Raw genomic sequence first — 17,344 nt, forward strand, 5'->3', positions numbered from 1 at the left:
ACCTACAGTTGTTCAGCGCTAAAGTAGTTGAAAACCTCACTTGTGATTTGTGTTTAAGAGGGGGTGGGTAAGGGTCAGAGAACCCAAGGAAGGCTCAGCTGTCTGCAGGCATTGGCATTCCCCACTGTCCTTGCCTTTCTTCCGTGCTATGGGATTTTCACGCTATTTTATCCTAGTGATTACACAGAACGATTTGTTGATGTATCCAAACATCTCTGAGTGAACATAACACCTTGTTTGACTCTGTATTATTCGCACAAGAAGAATATAATGTAATTTTCATTGAATACTTAATCAGCAGTTACTCCACGTGATTTATGACTGCTATTTGTTGTTTAGCAAAACTGCAGACTTGAAAAATCCTACTAGATTTTTTGTATTTTATGTATGCAAATAGAATTTGTTTAAAAAATAAGTCATTGTTTCCTGGCCATTTCCTGTTGGTTCTCGATTTTCATCTATAGTTAGTACAGTCACAATAATTAGCATAATTTAACATAGTTGTCAGCTAAAAAATAATTCCTCTGGATTATAGTGCCCCTCCATACTCTGTTGATGTCAGGACCCAGTTTGGTTAAGGCTCAATCATTTTGTTTACAGTATTCTGTGTGTTGCTATTTGCTTACTTGCTATGTCTTTGTATGATCCTTGTCTATATTGCTAATGCTTTCTCAAACATGTCTTTTTTAAAGCTCAGAACTTTCTGCATGCTTGAAATAAGTAAATCAATTTATAAATTACTGGGGTTTTTTTTTTGCTTTAATTCAACAGTGAAACAGTAGGACAAAACGTTTATCTAGTTTGGGGATGGGGAGAAGGATTTTGGACTGCCTGTATTTAGTTACTACAACGTTACTTGTTTCCTCTGTTGTATCAGATAAAATCTGTTGCAGTAGTCTTGAGTCTTATCTATTATTAATCACCGAAGGTGTCACGTGAAAGAAAGTAATTTATTATAACTGCAGCAGCTTGCAGGTGAATTTTACTTAGCCCATATGTCGATACTGTTAAGTACCATTCTGTGAAGTCTAGAAATGTTTGTGTGGCATGTACCAGAAATACAGAAGTAAAATTGGGTATATTTAACATTACTATTACTGTTGATACATTCTCTGTCATAATATTGCATTCACTTAGGGATGCACATGTAAGCCAAAAAAATAATATTTTTGACTTGTAAACTCTGCAAGTTTCATCCAGGTGATGTTTGCATTGTTTTGCATTGTAAGGAGCCTTTGGCAGTAGGTTGTACGTCATGATGGACTTCCACGTGATATTGGTAGCATCAACTATCAGTTTGATCAAACCACTTTATGCTGGGTTACCTCCTCTCAGGCTATAATTTGTGTTTTCTAGATATGTATTTGTGTTTTTTATATCTTTTTGAAGTAGCTCAGCTTTTTTCTGTGAAGCAGATTGAGAGGAGAATACGCTGGTTTGGATGTATTGGATTTTTATGATCTTCCCTTTGTAGTGTTCTAGTTTCTCTGTGCTTTTGAAAAAGTACTTGAAATTTGGCACCAAGCTGATCTTTGGCTATTCTTGTAAAACCTCACTCAAGTTTGTCTAATTCCTAAGTCATGGGCAAACATGGAATTTGGTCATTTTCAGTACAAGTTTGTTATACTTCAGATATGGTCTCTAAAGGAGTTCTTAGGACAGTCTCTTCAACCTGGGCACATTGCACTGTTGAGAGAAGAAAAGTGATTTCTCAGCTGTGAACACCTTGAATGAAAGCAAGAAAATGTGTCCCTAGTTTTGCTGCTAACAGGCCAGGTAGCCTCAGTGAGGAAGCCACTTTTTTTAGATCCACAGAGGGTGACAGATGACAGCAAGGATCTCGAGCACAACTGCTCTTCTTTCAGGGCAGTAAGGATTTCAAATCTCTTGAACTATACAGCTGGATAGGCACAGATCTGCGAAAAGTTGAAGACCAGCAATAGCCTGGAAAATATGCTTTGTAGCTCTGATTCAGAGTACTGCGTAGTGTGTGTACAAGTGAGGGTTGAATTAAGCTTGCTTAGGGAAGCTAGCCATTGTTGTTATAATTACTTCTGCTAGATAAAATTTGTTCCTTTCTGAAGAGTTTTTTTTATATAACTGTATGTACTAATTGCTGTAGTTGAGTTTTGAAAATACACAATTCCTAAGTCAACTTCCAATATGGTACTAAAGATGTTTTTCAACAGTCCAGAAATTAAATATATTCTTATATATTTCATATACTTTAGCTCTGAAGATACAGTGGGCATCTGTAAAGATTGTTTTTAGATGAAATACCATAGAGATAATTTTGATCTTGTTTTAAATCTCATCCTTCTCTGATGAGTGTGCACATGTACATATGTACATGTACACACACACATGCACAAACCAAGTGAGAAACACATATGGTAAGTTGGTAAGAAGAGCTGCACATGCTGCAGAGGCTTTCAGGCGACATAAGGGTCAAAGCAGTCACTTGGGAATAGCAAGTGGACCCAGTCTGCTGATGGAAAGCTGCCACATTTCCATGTCTTCTAGCATTTCCTTATGTAAGTGGTCAGCTCAGGACCAAAAATAGGCAGGGTTGACATAAAGTAGACTCTGTTTAAGGCATCCTGAATTTACAGCTCCCTGCATGGAGTCATCTTATCAATTTGCATTGGAATTTCTATGCAATTTAAGTTTTATTCAATTTTCTTACATCCAGAACCAGCAAAGGCAGCACAGTAAGCATTGCTTTCCTGCACAAAGATGAATTTCTCCTCTTCCCTCCTCCCTCACATTCCCTGTTCCAGTTTTGTTTTCCTAGTAGGAATTACAACTAGAGCTATAGGTTTTTGTGCTTGGGCCATAAATATTACTTTTCTGCTTGGACTACTGAATGGATTACATTTATGTACATCAAAGTTATGTAACTTGATTTGGAAAGATTACTCTTTCCCTTTCCAAATATTTCGTCAGCCACTCTGCAAGAAATCATTGCTGCATAACACATGAAAATTCTCAAAAATATGACTCATCTTTTGTGTGCCTCTTTCCAGGGTAATGTCATAAATTTTAAACAATCCTGTTTAAATAATTTAGGATAGGAATGTATTGTTTTTCATGCTTATGACAGTGGCATAAGATTTATTGATTTTTTTTATTTCAAGGACTCATTATTATAATCCAGGGAAATCAAAGATGGCCATTAACAAACACAAACAGTACATTAAAAATGTTTTTCCTTCCAATATGTGCTAAACCAGATGTTAATACGAAGGAAATGTAATCTTAATAAATCCCTTTCTGCCTGCTTGCTTTTTGTTACAGATCTAAAAGTCTTTGCATTTTAGGAACGGAGATTTTGTACAGCACGGAAATACGTTTTGTTTTTAATAAAAAACAGTAGAAGTAATAGCAAATGCTTAAGAGAATGCCAAACTATATATTTTCAAAGTACCACATATGGATTTAGCTGTGTACCTTCAATTAACATTTAAACACAAAAGGATGCATACTTACATCTCTGCAAGCCGCTTCAAAAATTGACTGCTCTTTGAGATGGCTACAATTAGCCCGTGATTGTGTAATACTCTACTAACTACTTCTTTAGTAATTTGGACTTTTTTGTAATTTAAATATTTGGAATTTTTCCACTTATATCCCATTTAGACTATCATTTATTGCAATAACGTTGAATATTTACAGAACCCAAGGATAGGTGTTGCTTTCTGACCTGACTTTTGCATGTATTTTTTTGAAGTAAAAGAGCCTTTACTTGACAAATTAACCAAAACAACTTTCAGTGTGGATAGCAGCATTAAGAAGTGTAGTAAACAGTCAAGTTGGATGGCATCTGACTGGTTCCAATGTTTTACGGAGCTGATCTGGCTCACTGCACTGAATGATGCCTGCAGCCTTTCAGAATTCTCAATGATGCTGCTTTTTCCTTTGATAATAGGGCTTGCACATCTATTTCTGTGGGCTTGACAGAAGCTTTCAGCTTAGTTCATTAAATTTTTACAGTGGAAGCTGGAGTCTGTTGGATTTTTAGACAGTTGAGAGGTTTAGGAAGAATCGTTTTCTACTATGGAGCTGTAATTTTGAAGGTATATGCTCTCCATCCTCCCTTCTCTGCAGTTCATACCCTAAGAGGTAAATGTTTCATTGAACGGTGATGAGAGGATTGTTCCTACTTGTTCAATTTAAGTACAACTACCATCTCTATTATTGTATATGGAATGTTCCTATTTGAAAAGAAAATAAAGGTTACAAACTCAAGTACCCAAAAACTTGCAAACATGCACAACCTGAATCCAGCCTTCTCATGCTGTTGGGTATAGTAATTAATTACATGATTATGGATTATATTTCTATAGGCTTCCTTGCCAATTTCAGTTCACAGACTGGACTGTGTCCACTTAGTGAGCCACTATTCAGTATTTTCTTTCCACCTCTTTGTGCAGTTATAGACTTATGCCTTGTTTTCAGCACACTATTCAAACTATTTTGAATTAATTGGCGAATGTTTTTTTCTCTGGTGCCCATCACGATAGTATCTGAGTGCTTCACAGATGCAATTACGTTTTACAACATCCTTGTGAGATAAGAGGTTGGTATAATCTCCACTTTGTTGGAGATAATGTAGGAGTTGAGGCACAAAGAGAATAAAAACGAAAAGCCCTGTTACTGCTGAAGGTGCAGACTGAATCACCTAGCACTGCATTATCTCAGTGCTTTAGTATACCGTACAGTTAATCTTTCCAAACCGCAACTTCCATTTGCACCTGTGGGTGTTCACTATTACTACAAATGAGACTGAATCACAAGTCAGGTGCTCAGACAAATGTTTACTGCTGAAAGTTGGGGTTAAATTACTTTCCTTATACCACAGAGGAACTCTAGAAGACATGCAAGTAAAATCCAGTTCTCTAAGGCACTATTCAGCTTATCTGACCACAGGGGTGGACTTTCTCTTCTTGCAGTCTCGGCCTCCTTCATCAAACACTTTTTGCAGTTTGCAACAAAGCAGCTGAGGGATCACATTGGCAGCAGCAGCCTCTTTTATCCTGCTCTTGCCGAGCAGTTCAGTTCTCTGCTCTGAATGAGCAAGAGGTCCCACGGCAAGGTAGTGCAGCATGCTTTCTGTAAAGACTTTATCGTTAATGCATATGCACAATGGGGCAGATCAGGTCACTGAACGGTCTTATTTTTGACATCTCCAAACTTTGGTCGACTTCACAATCTTAAAATTTTCACTTAGTGGAAGCTGGGGTTTGGGGAATGGGGTGGGTGTATGATGTAGTTTTGTACCATGGGGTTGTAGATATTAATCTTTTGGCTTTTAGAGCAAATTAACATTTCTAAACAGATTATTCCGTATAATTTGATATTTTCATCTATGTAAGACAGGCAAGGTTGCAACTCTTATTTTTACCCTTTGGGATAATGAAGTGAATGACTGCATTAGGAGGTCACTGAATTCAGTGTAGACCGTTAATATAGTGGCATGCAGTGTTTTGCCCAGTGAGTTTTGTATGTGTTCGCTGACAGCAGAGAAACTGAAAGACTGAAAATTTTTAAGTTGAAGAGCAGAAAGTACCGAAGGGACTTGGGGGTAAACGATACAATGATCCAAGCTTTAGTTCCTGCTTTGCCTTCACTGACTTGTCCACTAGGAATTTTTTGCCTGATTCTGGGTCTTCCACCAGTCCTAAACTCAGAATTGATTTTGGTTTCTCGCAGGGTATGATCAGTCAGATGGATCCAGTTCAAAAGCTTAATTACCTCCATCTCTTACGTTGCACCTAAATCTTCCCTTGCTGTCCTCCCCCAGCCCTACCTACATGGAGAGCAGCTGCTGGATCCTGTTCTGTAAAATTTTATGGAACAGCATAATAATTATAGTAGTTTTATGTTGACTACCTTTAAGACTGACTTGGTGGTCTTAAAATTTGAATTAGTGAAAAAGTTAAACTAGAAGGATGGGGGAAGAGGAGTGGGCCCTGTTTACCAGGAGGCTGGGTTGCTCTGAGTGTCGTTCTGGACTCATCTGCTTGACATCGTTTATGTTGCAATGCTGTGTTGTCCTTAGCTGGTTTCTGCCACAGTCGCTTCTCACTTTATTTTCCCTGTCACTGTCTAATCAGCTTCTGTTCTCATTTCATCCTCCCAAGTCTTCCCTTGATTTGATGGTTTCCAGCCATATGTTTTTTAGTGAACCTTGAATTTTAAGGGAGAGAGATAAGGGGCAGTAAGTTTTTCTTTCCCCAGTTACTGCTCAGAAAATCCCAACTGTCTCTCTCTGCTGCTTGACTCTTATACTGGACTCCAGTCCCAGTCTGCCTGTTATTTTCCCCATCCCTTCTCCTAAAATAATCTGTTGTCTTCCTATTCTTTTTACTCCCTGCTTGGTTTCTAGCCTTTCCCGGGTGTGCTCTGATTCCAGCTCTGATTTACGGTCTTTTACCCAGTTGTCAGTTTTCTACCTGTTTAACATCAGCCTTCCTTTCCAGTGGTAGTCTTTCTTTTCAGGCTTCTCCCAAGCTGTTCTTCTCTGTAGCTGGTCCTTGTCCCTTCTGCCATCTTTCCCTGGTTGGTGTCAGGAGGGGAGATGATGTCTCCGAAGGAGAGGGACCAGGAGAAATTCCCTGCCGGCGTGCTTGGAAGAGACCGGGCTTTGGTCCGAGCAGTGAGAGCTGTGACTACAGAGAAAGCTGTTCTCAGCCTCAGTTAGAGCAGGTCCAGTTTGTAATCCTCAGGAAATTAAGCTGCAGAGAATGTGCAAACTGCATTTATTTCCAAGAGCTTTTAGCTTTCAGGAATGGAAAAAGTTTTACCCCAGCCAAAAGAAAAAAGAAGCACTATGGTCTCCCCAAATTTTTAGATTCTTCTCCAGAGGATTGAATTATTAGAGCTTCTACAAGGAGTAATAATTTATTGTGACTAAAACTTTATTAATCTGTGATTTTTGTTCTCATAAACAGTGAGTTTTTATGGACATTGTCCATATGGACATTGTGTGTGTGTGTGTGAATATGTGTGCTTAAACTGAGACAGCTAGCATGGAAGATGTCGTATGGACTGATGAAGGCCTGGCAAAGTTAGCAGCTATGTAAAGTAAGATCTACTCATGGAGGTTCCCATAGTAATGCATACTCAGGAATCTAGAGGCTAGTTTGATTGTAGTTTCAGGTGAAAGCTATGCATGTGAAGTGACTGAAGCCTGAGCCATCATCATCTTTGACACAGATGTTTACAAATATTAAAACATATTTGATCATTTGCATTTTTGTTTAAAAATAATTTTGGATGTAAACCAATGTGTTTTTCAAAGAAAATATTCCTGCTTGAAATATCAGTCTTTAGGTGAGTTTGCTAACAATGCTGATATGTGTGCGATGAATTACATATACATTTTCTGCTTGAAAGAGGGGTACAAAGCACTGGGTTGTAGTCAAGCGACTCTGAGATGTAATCCCAGCTGTCATTGATTCCTGTGGTTTCAGGGCAAGTCAGCTTCACTCTTGCTGATTGCACTCCTCATAAAAGTCTCACAGAAGTGCTGTGACAAGAGTTATTACATATTTCTCCATCTTTGAGGCACACTAATATACATTTACATGTTAGCTTAGTATTAAGTTTATCATTAGACTGAAATTGCTTTGCAAATGAAGGATGATGCTATCTCTGTCTCATATTTCTTTAAATATTCTTGGGATGTCTTGGGAGTGTTTAACATACAGATCTTTCATATGCAACAGGACATTTAACTACTATGTAAACATCTGTTCTCTAAATGTTATGAATTAATTTGATTAAGGAACTTTTTGATTACTTCCTTTGCTCAGAAGACAGAGATGATGCTGGCTCTGTGGAGCAGATTGATGGCACGCATGCAGAGTGGCTGCAGAGGCTGCAGCAGAGCACTGCCATCGAGTTTTGGCTGTGATTCATTCAGAGCCCAAATCTCCTTTTACCTCAGTCCAGCCCAAATCGCCTTTTACCTCAGTCCAGATTTTTTGCTCCCTCCCTGTCTTTTTTTTAATTATTTCTCAGCGCTATAGAGCACAACTTGAATCAAAGTTGTTTTCTTTAAATTTTAATTTTTTGCATTGCAACAGTGCTTTTTATTTAGAAGATTCAGAGCATCTGAGGGTAAACTCCCTGTCGTTCCATATGTGCTTACAACATACAAGTTCAGGTATGGAGATGTCAGGAAACTTGACAGGTCCCATGGTTTCAAAATCACCCCAACCTAACAGTAGCTGCCACAAAAAAAGGGGCAGCCTCCCGGTCTCCTTGTTCCAAACCACACATATCCCTTCCCTGCATTGACTGTAGTTGCTGATGGGATTCATTGAACTGGCTTGCCTGCAGCTGGTGGATGAGAAGCAGAGGGGAGAGGGAAGGAAAGGTGAGCTCTTGGGCTTTGGCAGCAGCCTGCAGTTGGATGGGGTTAAGCCATCCATTAAACCACACCTCAGGCCGAGGTGTCCAGTGCCCCGCTCGCTGGAGCATGCTGCACTCCTTACCCTAACGCATACTTACAGTGCTGCAAGCTAGGGTGTACAGTCTACTGAAAATGCATGTTTGCATTACCTTTTGTGGTCTTTCATAATGCAGCTGTTTTCTTGGTGCATTGGGAGTAACCTAACGCACTTAATCGATGCATTTTCTCTAAATCCTGCTCATCAGAAACTGGTTAAACTAGTTTGCCATTGGAATGCTCCCCTGTCCCCTCTCCTGGATCCCATCCCACTTTCTGTAAATCATCACCTTCCTTAGGCAGCTGAAACTTTTCCTCATATCAACTAGGCTATGTTTTATATCTTGAAACTTTAAGCCCTTGCTTTCTCAACCAGAGAGAGAAAGCTTTTTTTATCTGTGGAAGCTTTTCAAAGCCTTATTAGCCATGTCTTTAAAGTTCCCAAGTCCTTCATTCTGGGAGGAAAGACATGCCACTTGCTAGAGTTTCTTCATGGTTAAGAAAACCGCACTGCCAGGCTGGGAAGTTTGCTGTTTGGGAGAGAAATGAGTCGGCATGATTTCCTCATCTTTCTCATACTGTGGTGTACACATAGTTCCTGTTACTTATTATTTTCAGTCCAAACTGATTAACAGCAGAGCTCAGAATTTACAATTGCAGTTTATCTTCTAGGGTCTCAGCAAACCCAGCTGTGTTTAAGATACTGTCTAAGGTCAGTGCAGCAAGGGTTTTACTGTTGAAACCGTTGCTCTCTATACCTCTGTATCTAAGACTGAACTTAGTCCCTGTGCATACCATACTAGTCTCACTTCAGTTCCTGAAAAGTTCCTGACAGTGTATTTATCAAATTTGGATATTCTTCTACTGCACTGGAATAAATCTTTGAAGTTAAATAGGTGTGATGCTGAATACAAACAAAAATGACAAAAAGAAGGTTGAATGCAAGTACCTGATCAGCACTGTTGGTGAACAGGTTAAAGTTTTCTATTCAAGGGAATTCTATGTAAGATAATTTTGAGATGATGTAATTATTTTTGCATTAAAATGCTTAATTTTTATAAAAGAAATACACCTTAACACTTTTATCTGAAACTATCCTGTAGTTATAGGTAAAAGGAGAATACTTTATGTACCATAGAAACAAATCGTTATTGGATATTTTTATAAACAAGAAATCATGGTAATTCAGAAGACAAATTGAGGGATGACATCTGAGCATGGCAGAGGCTGTTGTTTTTCAGTTTTCCTGTAGGAACATGGTAGTATTATATGGAATATTGGTGCTGGTTTGCTTCTCACGGGGGGCAGGTTGCTTTGGCAAAAGTCACTATTACAAAACGTTAGCAGTTTCTAGCTCTGTTTCTAAATTATTGGTTTTCGTATTATTTTAAATGAAGTAGGGATAAGAAGTGTTTGAAGAATTGATATTGACCTGAAAGTTAATCTACTGGTTGGATTCAGATAGCACCGTGCAGGACTCCCTGAGTAAAAGAGCAGTGACCATAAAACATATCTCAGGGGTCACCAAACTCACGTGGGAGGTCAGCAGAGGAGACAAGGAGGTGGTCATTTGTTTATGGATGGCTGTCCTTCAAGCGAGAAGAAGAAAGTTCTGCAATGAAATCTCCAGTTTTTGCAGTAACAGTTACTTAAAATCTTAATACGAGGAAGAAGTTGCTGATTAAACTAAGAGAATCAGTTTGAAAAGCAAAGAGAAAACAGTCTTGTATTTATATTGTTGAATCAGTTTACAGTTAGAAGCTCAATACAGAATCAAATTAGTCCTTTGTATTTTTAGCAGTGTACAGGTTTTCTCCCCCCGCCCCTCCTTCACTCCTCCAAATCTTATCACTTGTGATTGCTGAAGATCCAATAGAGCTAATGTACCTTTTGCAAATCTGCAAGGATTTTTTTCTTGCTCTCTGGCTCATTTCCCAGGTTTCATCTGCAAAGAATCCCCTACATTTCAAAAAGAGATGCTCTGTTCTTTTTTCTCATCCTTCTGCGGTATGCCAGTGTTCAGTAGCTGCTCTGTTACCCCTTGGAGATGGGGGCATCTGTCACATGAAACACTACAGATGTTGGCTAATGCCCTGAAGAAATGTCCACCTATGGAAAATCCTATCTACGTTAGGCTCTGTGTTAGCATAGAGTTCTATACAGACAGTAAAACTTTCAGAGACCTTTGGGAAGAAAATTCTATTCAATAAATATAGCATTTTTCATTTTGATAGTATATTTTTAGTAAACGCTAGTCTGAAAAATTGCACTCATTTTAGGCATGTAACTTAAGAGTGTTTTGCAGTTTTAAGAATGTGTAGACTTGATGTAGAACTGATAAAGTTGCCTCTTTATTGGACTATTATTGTGAGAAAAAGTTTACTCTTGCCACTTCTCCTTTAAATACCAGCACACTTGGAAATTGGAATGGTTAGTCTGTGGCATAAGCACTTTTTTGTAACAGATTTGTATGGTGTAGAATCCCAGATGGAATCAAAGGAGCAAACCGATTTAAGCCTTTAACCAGCATGCAAGGGTATTTTAATGAAAATTAGTCTGATTCTCCCTTTGAAGCTGTGCATGTGCTGAAAAGGAATGCTACAGATACTCCTTTAGGTAATGCTGGGGACTTATCTACCATTACTTATGTCAGATTGCTGACACTTGAAAGCATGTGTTTATTCTTAATCGATATTATAATCAACTGCTGTCTGTTCTATTATGATTTCTTAACCTTATTAACCTAAGTACTTCCTATTAATATTTATGTCCGTGACACTTATAATTAGGTAACTGCTGCCAAATCTAAATCAATCTAAGCCTAATAACAACATTTGAGTTGCTGCAAACTGAAGAGATGGTCTCTTTCAGGATTTGCACAATTACTTGTTTTTAAAGGATATAAGGAAAGGAGTTGAAATAATCTTTTGCATTATTACAGTTATTCTGCCACTTAGTACTAATGACTTCAGCTGCAGGTCTGGTTACTGGCCTCCTTTGCTCCCTTTCCTGAGTTCTGTATTCCTACCCGTGCTTCCAGAACATTGCCCAGCACCAGGACCTTGTTTTCATTTTCTCCTATGTTTGCTTCCCTTTTGTTTTTTTCCAGTCTTCCCTTCTATTCTTTCTCCACTCTTGTCATCTTGTATGTCAAATCAGGAGCTCTCTTACTAATGTACTGTCCTGGTTTTGGCTGGGATAGTGTTAATTTTCTTTCTAGTAGCTGGTATAGTGCTGTGTTTTGGATTCAGTATGAGAATAGTGTGGATAATACACTGGTGGTTTTAGCTGTTGCTAAATAATGTTTAGTCTAAAGTCAAGGATTTTTCAGCTTCTCATGCCCAGCCAGCAAGAAGGCTGGAGGGGCACAAGAGCTGGGAGGGGACACAGCCAGGGCAGCTGACCCAAACTGGCCAAAGCGGTATTCCATACCATGTGATGTCATGCCCAGTATATAAACTGGGAGGAGTTGGCTGGGAGGGGTGGATCACTGTTCAGGGACTGACTGGGCATCGGTCGGCCAGTGGTGACCGATTGCATTGTGTATCACTTGTTTTGTATATTCCAATTCTTTTCTTCTTGTTATTATTGTCATTTTATTACTGTTATTATTATCATTATTATTGTCTTCCTTTTTTGTCCTATTAAACTGTTCTTATCTCAACCCACGAGTTTTAATTTTTTTTTCCCAGATTCTGTCCCCCATCCTTCTGGGTGGGGGGAAATGAGTGAGCAGCGGTGTGGTGCTTAGTCGGTGGTTGGGGTTAAACCACGATAGTCCTTTTTGGTGCCCAATGTGGGGCACAAAGGGTTGTGATAATGACAGATCTGACCAGAACATGTTAAAATGAATTTGTTACAAACGTTCATTGTATTAGTTTAATAGTAATGTGCTTTTCCAAAAACAATTTCATGATTCCTTTTTCAGGATGTGCTGTTCTGTCTCAGTCCAAACCTAACCATAAGTGGCCCAGGACAGGAAGTACACTACTTTGTTTATATAAGATGAATGCATAGATTGTCCTTGATTTGTTTGAAATGCAAATGACTGTACACTTCATCAAGAGGACCTGAGATATTCTTTGTTATTTTATTTCCCTTTTAGATGCACTGTATTTGCCAACATTAGGGGCAGCAAAGGAAGAAGCAGCTCAGGAAGAACCTGACTGCCTTGCGAAATATTTCAGTGTTGTGTGGTGTAAGGCATCAAAGAAAAAGCACAAGAAGTGGGAAGGCGATGCTGTTCTTATTACAAAAGGAAAGTCAGTAATATTGAAAGATATGGAAGGCAAAGACATTGGAAGAGGTACTGTAGATTTGCATACTTGTGTAAGTGAACAACTAGCTTAAAATTATTGTGCTTTGATTAACAGAGACACAGCTTTTTAGATAATGTAGAATTCTCCATACCAATGTCGACCACAGGATGAAAAACTAGTAGGTTTTGGGGGGAGAAGGAGATGGAAAGAAAGCTTTATATTTCTTACATATAAGGCAGATGCATGGGGGAGGCTGAATAACGTTATTCACAGAAACACCAAATGCTAGTCCAAGGAGAGGATCTGGAAATGAACGGCTGTACTAATTCAGCGGAGATGCCAAATGAGGGATGATGAGTAGTTGATTTCGGTTGCTCACATAATGCATTAGAGAAGGTGTTAGAATTAGGGAAAGATACACAGAGAAGTTTCTTGTAGATATTCCAGTCAGTAGTACGGCAACTGGGAATGTCAGAGGTTGGATCTGTACTTTTCAGCCAGTCAAACAGCTAAAAATACTATCTTTGTTGGAAAGACAAGCGAACAGCAACATTTTCCAGCCCAGCCAAAGTCAACTGTGTAGCAATTTTTAGTCTTGTAGTTTTAGCAGCAGCTGCTGCTGTTAAGACACAGTTTGGGTTGATATCAGAGTTAAAAATAAGACTTGCAAACTATAGGCTGCAGTCAACTTCAAGCAGTAATTTTTTATTGAAAGCAAAGCAAGAATTAACTTTGCTAACTGAGCCAAAGATATTTTGTAAGGGAGTAGGATTGGACAGTGTTGCTACAAAATATAATTTGATTAATTTTAGGGCTGAGATGTCTTGTCTGCTCTTATGTTACGGTCATGACATTGTGAGCCTTGTTAGGACCAGGCAGTTTTGATTTGCAAATCAGTCTGTGACTTAGAAGTTAATTTGCATTTATTTATAGCAAAGCAATATATGTACAGACTTGCTTGTTTTTGAAAAAGGCAGAGAGAAAGAGAGTAATGCTTGGAATGCATCAGCCACCACCCTGTTGTTCTTGTGTTTTTTTTCAAGTCATGTCTTCTTGAATTAGCAGAAAACACAATAGAAAAAGGAATATTCTGATTTTTGCTAGTAAAAGTCTTTTTGCTGTGTTTGATGGTGTCAGGGAGCACAATGATGCCAGTGTCATTGGTGTTAACTTGCCCATTCGGAGTTGCTTTCGATAGTTGTTGATTCTAGGAAAATCATAAATTGACCAATTTAAGCAGTGTAAGTTTTACATTTCTGCAATTATTCTACAAGGCCATTGAGTGAGAAGGAAAAGTCCGGTAGTGGTGCTTACCTCCAAAATTGTATTTAATACTAGGAAGTTTACAGTGAATGTGAATGACCATCCAGAATTATTATTTTTAAATGGGAAGAAAAGGGCAAAGGAAGATTTTTTTTATTATTATTATTATTTTTTTAGGCATACCAGGGCTGCATCTAAGAAGGGGCATGGAAACCTAAAACCAACACAGGCTGTAGCTTGTTTTCGAGGCAGCAGAACATGTTGCTTTTCTCCCCTGCAAATGTCCTAATTCCTTAGTAATGTATTACAAAGAATTTAGGAAGTGCTTTCTTGTAATTTGCTGTATGTTATAGAAACAGTTATTTCTGGTAGCTGCGTAAACGTTTGACCTTTATAGGTTTGCTTTTTGCCTTTCCTAAGTTCCCAGCTACCCTTAAAGCCCATCCTGCCTTAGAATTAGACTCTTCAGGCTGGAATCCAAAAGATCCTGTACAAGGATACACCTGTGTTCAGTATGCTCAGCCTGAAGCTATGCTGAGATAATAACACAAAACAAAAATGCAGAGCAAAAGAGAGGTCATAAATGCCCTCCCCAGGCACCTCGTTTGGGAAGGCACGTGCATTCTCCTGTGTTCAGGCATCTTCAGCTCTTTCCTGGAAGCAAGTGGTGTTCTTTCAAGAACAAAACAAGGTTCGCCGTGTGCTTTTTGAATACATTTAGAGGAGGGGAAGAAAACCACCTCCCCTTCCGTTTTAGCCAGGCTATTTTTCAACACTTGCTTTGACTGTGAAACACCTCAGCAAATTTTGTCTCTTACAAGAATTCGTATCCAGATCTTTACCTTCCAACCTTCCACATTCCTAGAAATGGGAGACATGAGTTTGCAAACAGCTCCCAGCAGTCTTTATAGGTAGTGTTTGTTGGATAAAATATGTGTAAAACCTTGGGAGGCTTTGCCTCTTTTGCAGGTAGGTGCTTTAACTGCTGGTCTACACAGTCATGCTTTTTATTTTTTTGGCCCAACTAAGGATCTAAGCCTGTTTATCCAAAGTGGCACAAATTCAACAATTGGGGTAAAGAACGTGCCTGATTCTAATTCTGAGGTACAGATGTGGCTTTGACCTCTTTGAGTTAAGAAAATAAATTATATATGCCTCCTGTTTCTTATGTGAGAGCTTCAATAACTAGAATGCTATTTAAAAGAAGGAACCACCACTCTTCCCTACATATTTATCTTAAAAGAAAGTGGCAGCTGTAGCTGTATTTTGTAATGAGACTGATGGTATGTGGTGGCTGCTCTGAGAATGCCCACCTGATGGACTCCCTGAGGGGACATAGAAAAATGCATGACGTCCCTGGTAGGTTTTTGAACGAACAAACTATTGAGCTGATTGATAAATCCTGGCAATAATCAGAGCATATATGTTCCAGAGCATGTGTAGAAGTAAAGATTTCAGATGCATTTGAATCCTTAATTGTAAAAAGCCAATTTAGAATGATTTTAAAAGTAGACTATTCTGTTTAGATCAATAGCAAGAGGAGCTAGTGGTGTTCTTGTTGGAAAGGAAGGAAAAAGGACCTAGAATGGTCATTAGTTTTGAACAAGTTTAAAACTAAGGCAAGCTGCTAGATTTTATGACATGGGGCTGTTTTTTTAAAAATTCCCTTAAATGGATATTTGACATTCAGTAGAATCAATTGTAGATGAGGATGATTGAATATTTGCTCACACATTCCACTATCTAAGTCTGATTATTAGCACTCAAGTTTCAATCTGTGTTAAGGAGGGAAAGGCTTTATGAGTTCCTGTGTGTAAAAATTCAAATGCTTAGGAATCAAATGCCTGTTCACAGTTTTGTTTTTGCTTCCTGCAGATGAGTACTGGTGTTAAGGAAGTAGTATTTGCTGTGTTGTCCTAATCGATAAATTGTTTACATTCTTTTAGGTACTGGATATAAATCTAAAGAGCTAGACAGTCTTGGTGAAGGTCAAACACTGATGGTTGGAGGAAAAGAAATTGAAGTGATGGGTGTAATTTCAGCAGATGACTTCAGCAGTGGCAGGTGTTTTCAGGCTGGAATAGGGACGCATGACACAGTCCCAACTGCTTTTTCTCAAACTAATATGAAACCATTCTGTAAACCATTCAAAAGTGTCTCTCAGCCCAATACTAAAGAGAATATGCTCAAAGATTCTCAAAGCTACAAACCTCGCCACGATCCAAATGCTTCAAGTAAGATTCAGATTTTTAAGTTTCTTTAAGCATCCTGTGGCTCTTAAAAAAAATGTTGAATGTGTAACCAAAATTTTCATGTTCCCCATGTATTACTGAAGTATTTCTGACATACAGGCCTAGTGTTTCTATCAATACCATGTTAGGATTTTATCATGCGTGTATCTAACAAGTGGAATACTCTGCACTGCATAAAGTTCCCCATAGTTGTTACAGATGGCTGTAAAAACAAGTTAGAGCGGTTTCTGAGAATTTTGCCAAGAAAAATGAGTTTATTGATCAGAGAAACAGTCTGACACATGCTAGAAGTTCTAGATGAGTTCCAGCTTCCTGCTGGGGTCAGTGAAGCACTGATATAATATGGCAGCACAGTAATTACAGTGGAGGATCAGTAATAGAGAGGTTAAGCTTGATTCAAAGAATTGCTCCTGACAGTGCCTGATCCTTCACAGCCAGCGAGTGTAACTACACTGCCCAAACTCATTTTATTTTGGAATAAAAGTTTTGTGTTGTAATGCTAGAATTACCATGTGCTGAAGAGCCATGGGAGTTCACAAATTGTGTAGAAACAGGCTGCTTAAGCAGTTGTATAAGAGGGATCCTGTAAACAGGATAGCCGCAGGGAGTGGCATTGCTTATTGAAATGAGAAGTACTCTTTTGTCTGTCAATAACCAACCATTTAGGAGCTATGTTCTGCTGATGGCTTTATCTTTCAGATGGAAGATAAAAATGAATTTAAAGAAATGTTATTAAGCAGAGCAATGTGTATGTAAAAAAAATGAAAGTTTGTTCTACATTCTTACTATAGTTTTACCTCCATGCTACTTCTTAACTCATATCCTGATACTATGGGACTTTTCAAAGCTGCTACCTGGCTGCTATGTAAATAAACAATGAAATCCCAATCAAGTGGTAATTAGTGTTATCATTGGCCCTTTTGTAAGAGCAGCCTTATTAACACCATCTTCTGGTCTGAATTCAATTTGGTTATGTTGTGCCTAAGGATGTTCTTTCCTGTGGTTGCATGATACTACATTATCTTTCTAACCTAAAATCTGTCAAAGACCCGATATATTCAACACTCACACTAACTTCTTTGTTATTTTTGCACTAGTCTGTCAAAAAGCTATGG

General features: G+C 38.6%; 1 protein-coding gene across 1 annotated transcript in view; it reads left to right on the forward strand.

Annotated features, from left to right (window-relative positions):
- The window catches only part of RAD54B (RAD54 homolog B (S. cerevisiae)), a 68,154-nt gene that overhangs the window by 27,635 nt on the left and 23,175 nt on the right, over window positions 1-17,344 (forward strand). Inside the window, exons 3-4 of the mRNA XM_010577106.1 lie at window positions 12,561-12,761; window positions 15,924-16,211. Coding sequence (XP_010575408.1) covers window positions 12,561-12,761; window positions 15,924-16,211 — 489 coding nt within the window. The remainder of the gene's footprint in view (window positions 1-12,560; window positions 12,762-15,923; window positions 16,212-17,344) is intronic.

This window comes from Haliaeetus leucocephalus, unplaced genomic scaffold (genome assembly GCF_000737465.1).
Source record: "Haliaeetus leucocephalus isolate CR32 unplaced genomic scaffold, Haliaeetus_leucocephalus-4.0 Scaffold555, whole genome shotgun sequence".
Lineage (NCBI taxonomy): Eukaryota > Metazoa > Chordata > Aves > Accipitriformes > Accipitridae > Haliaeetus > Haliaeetus leucocephalus.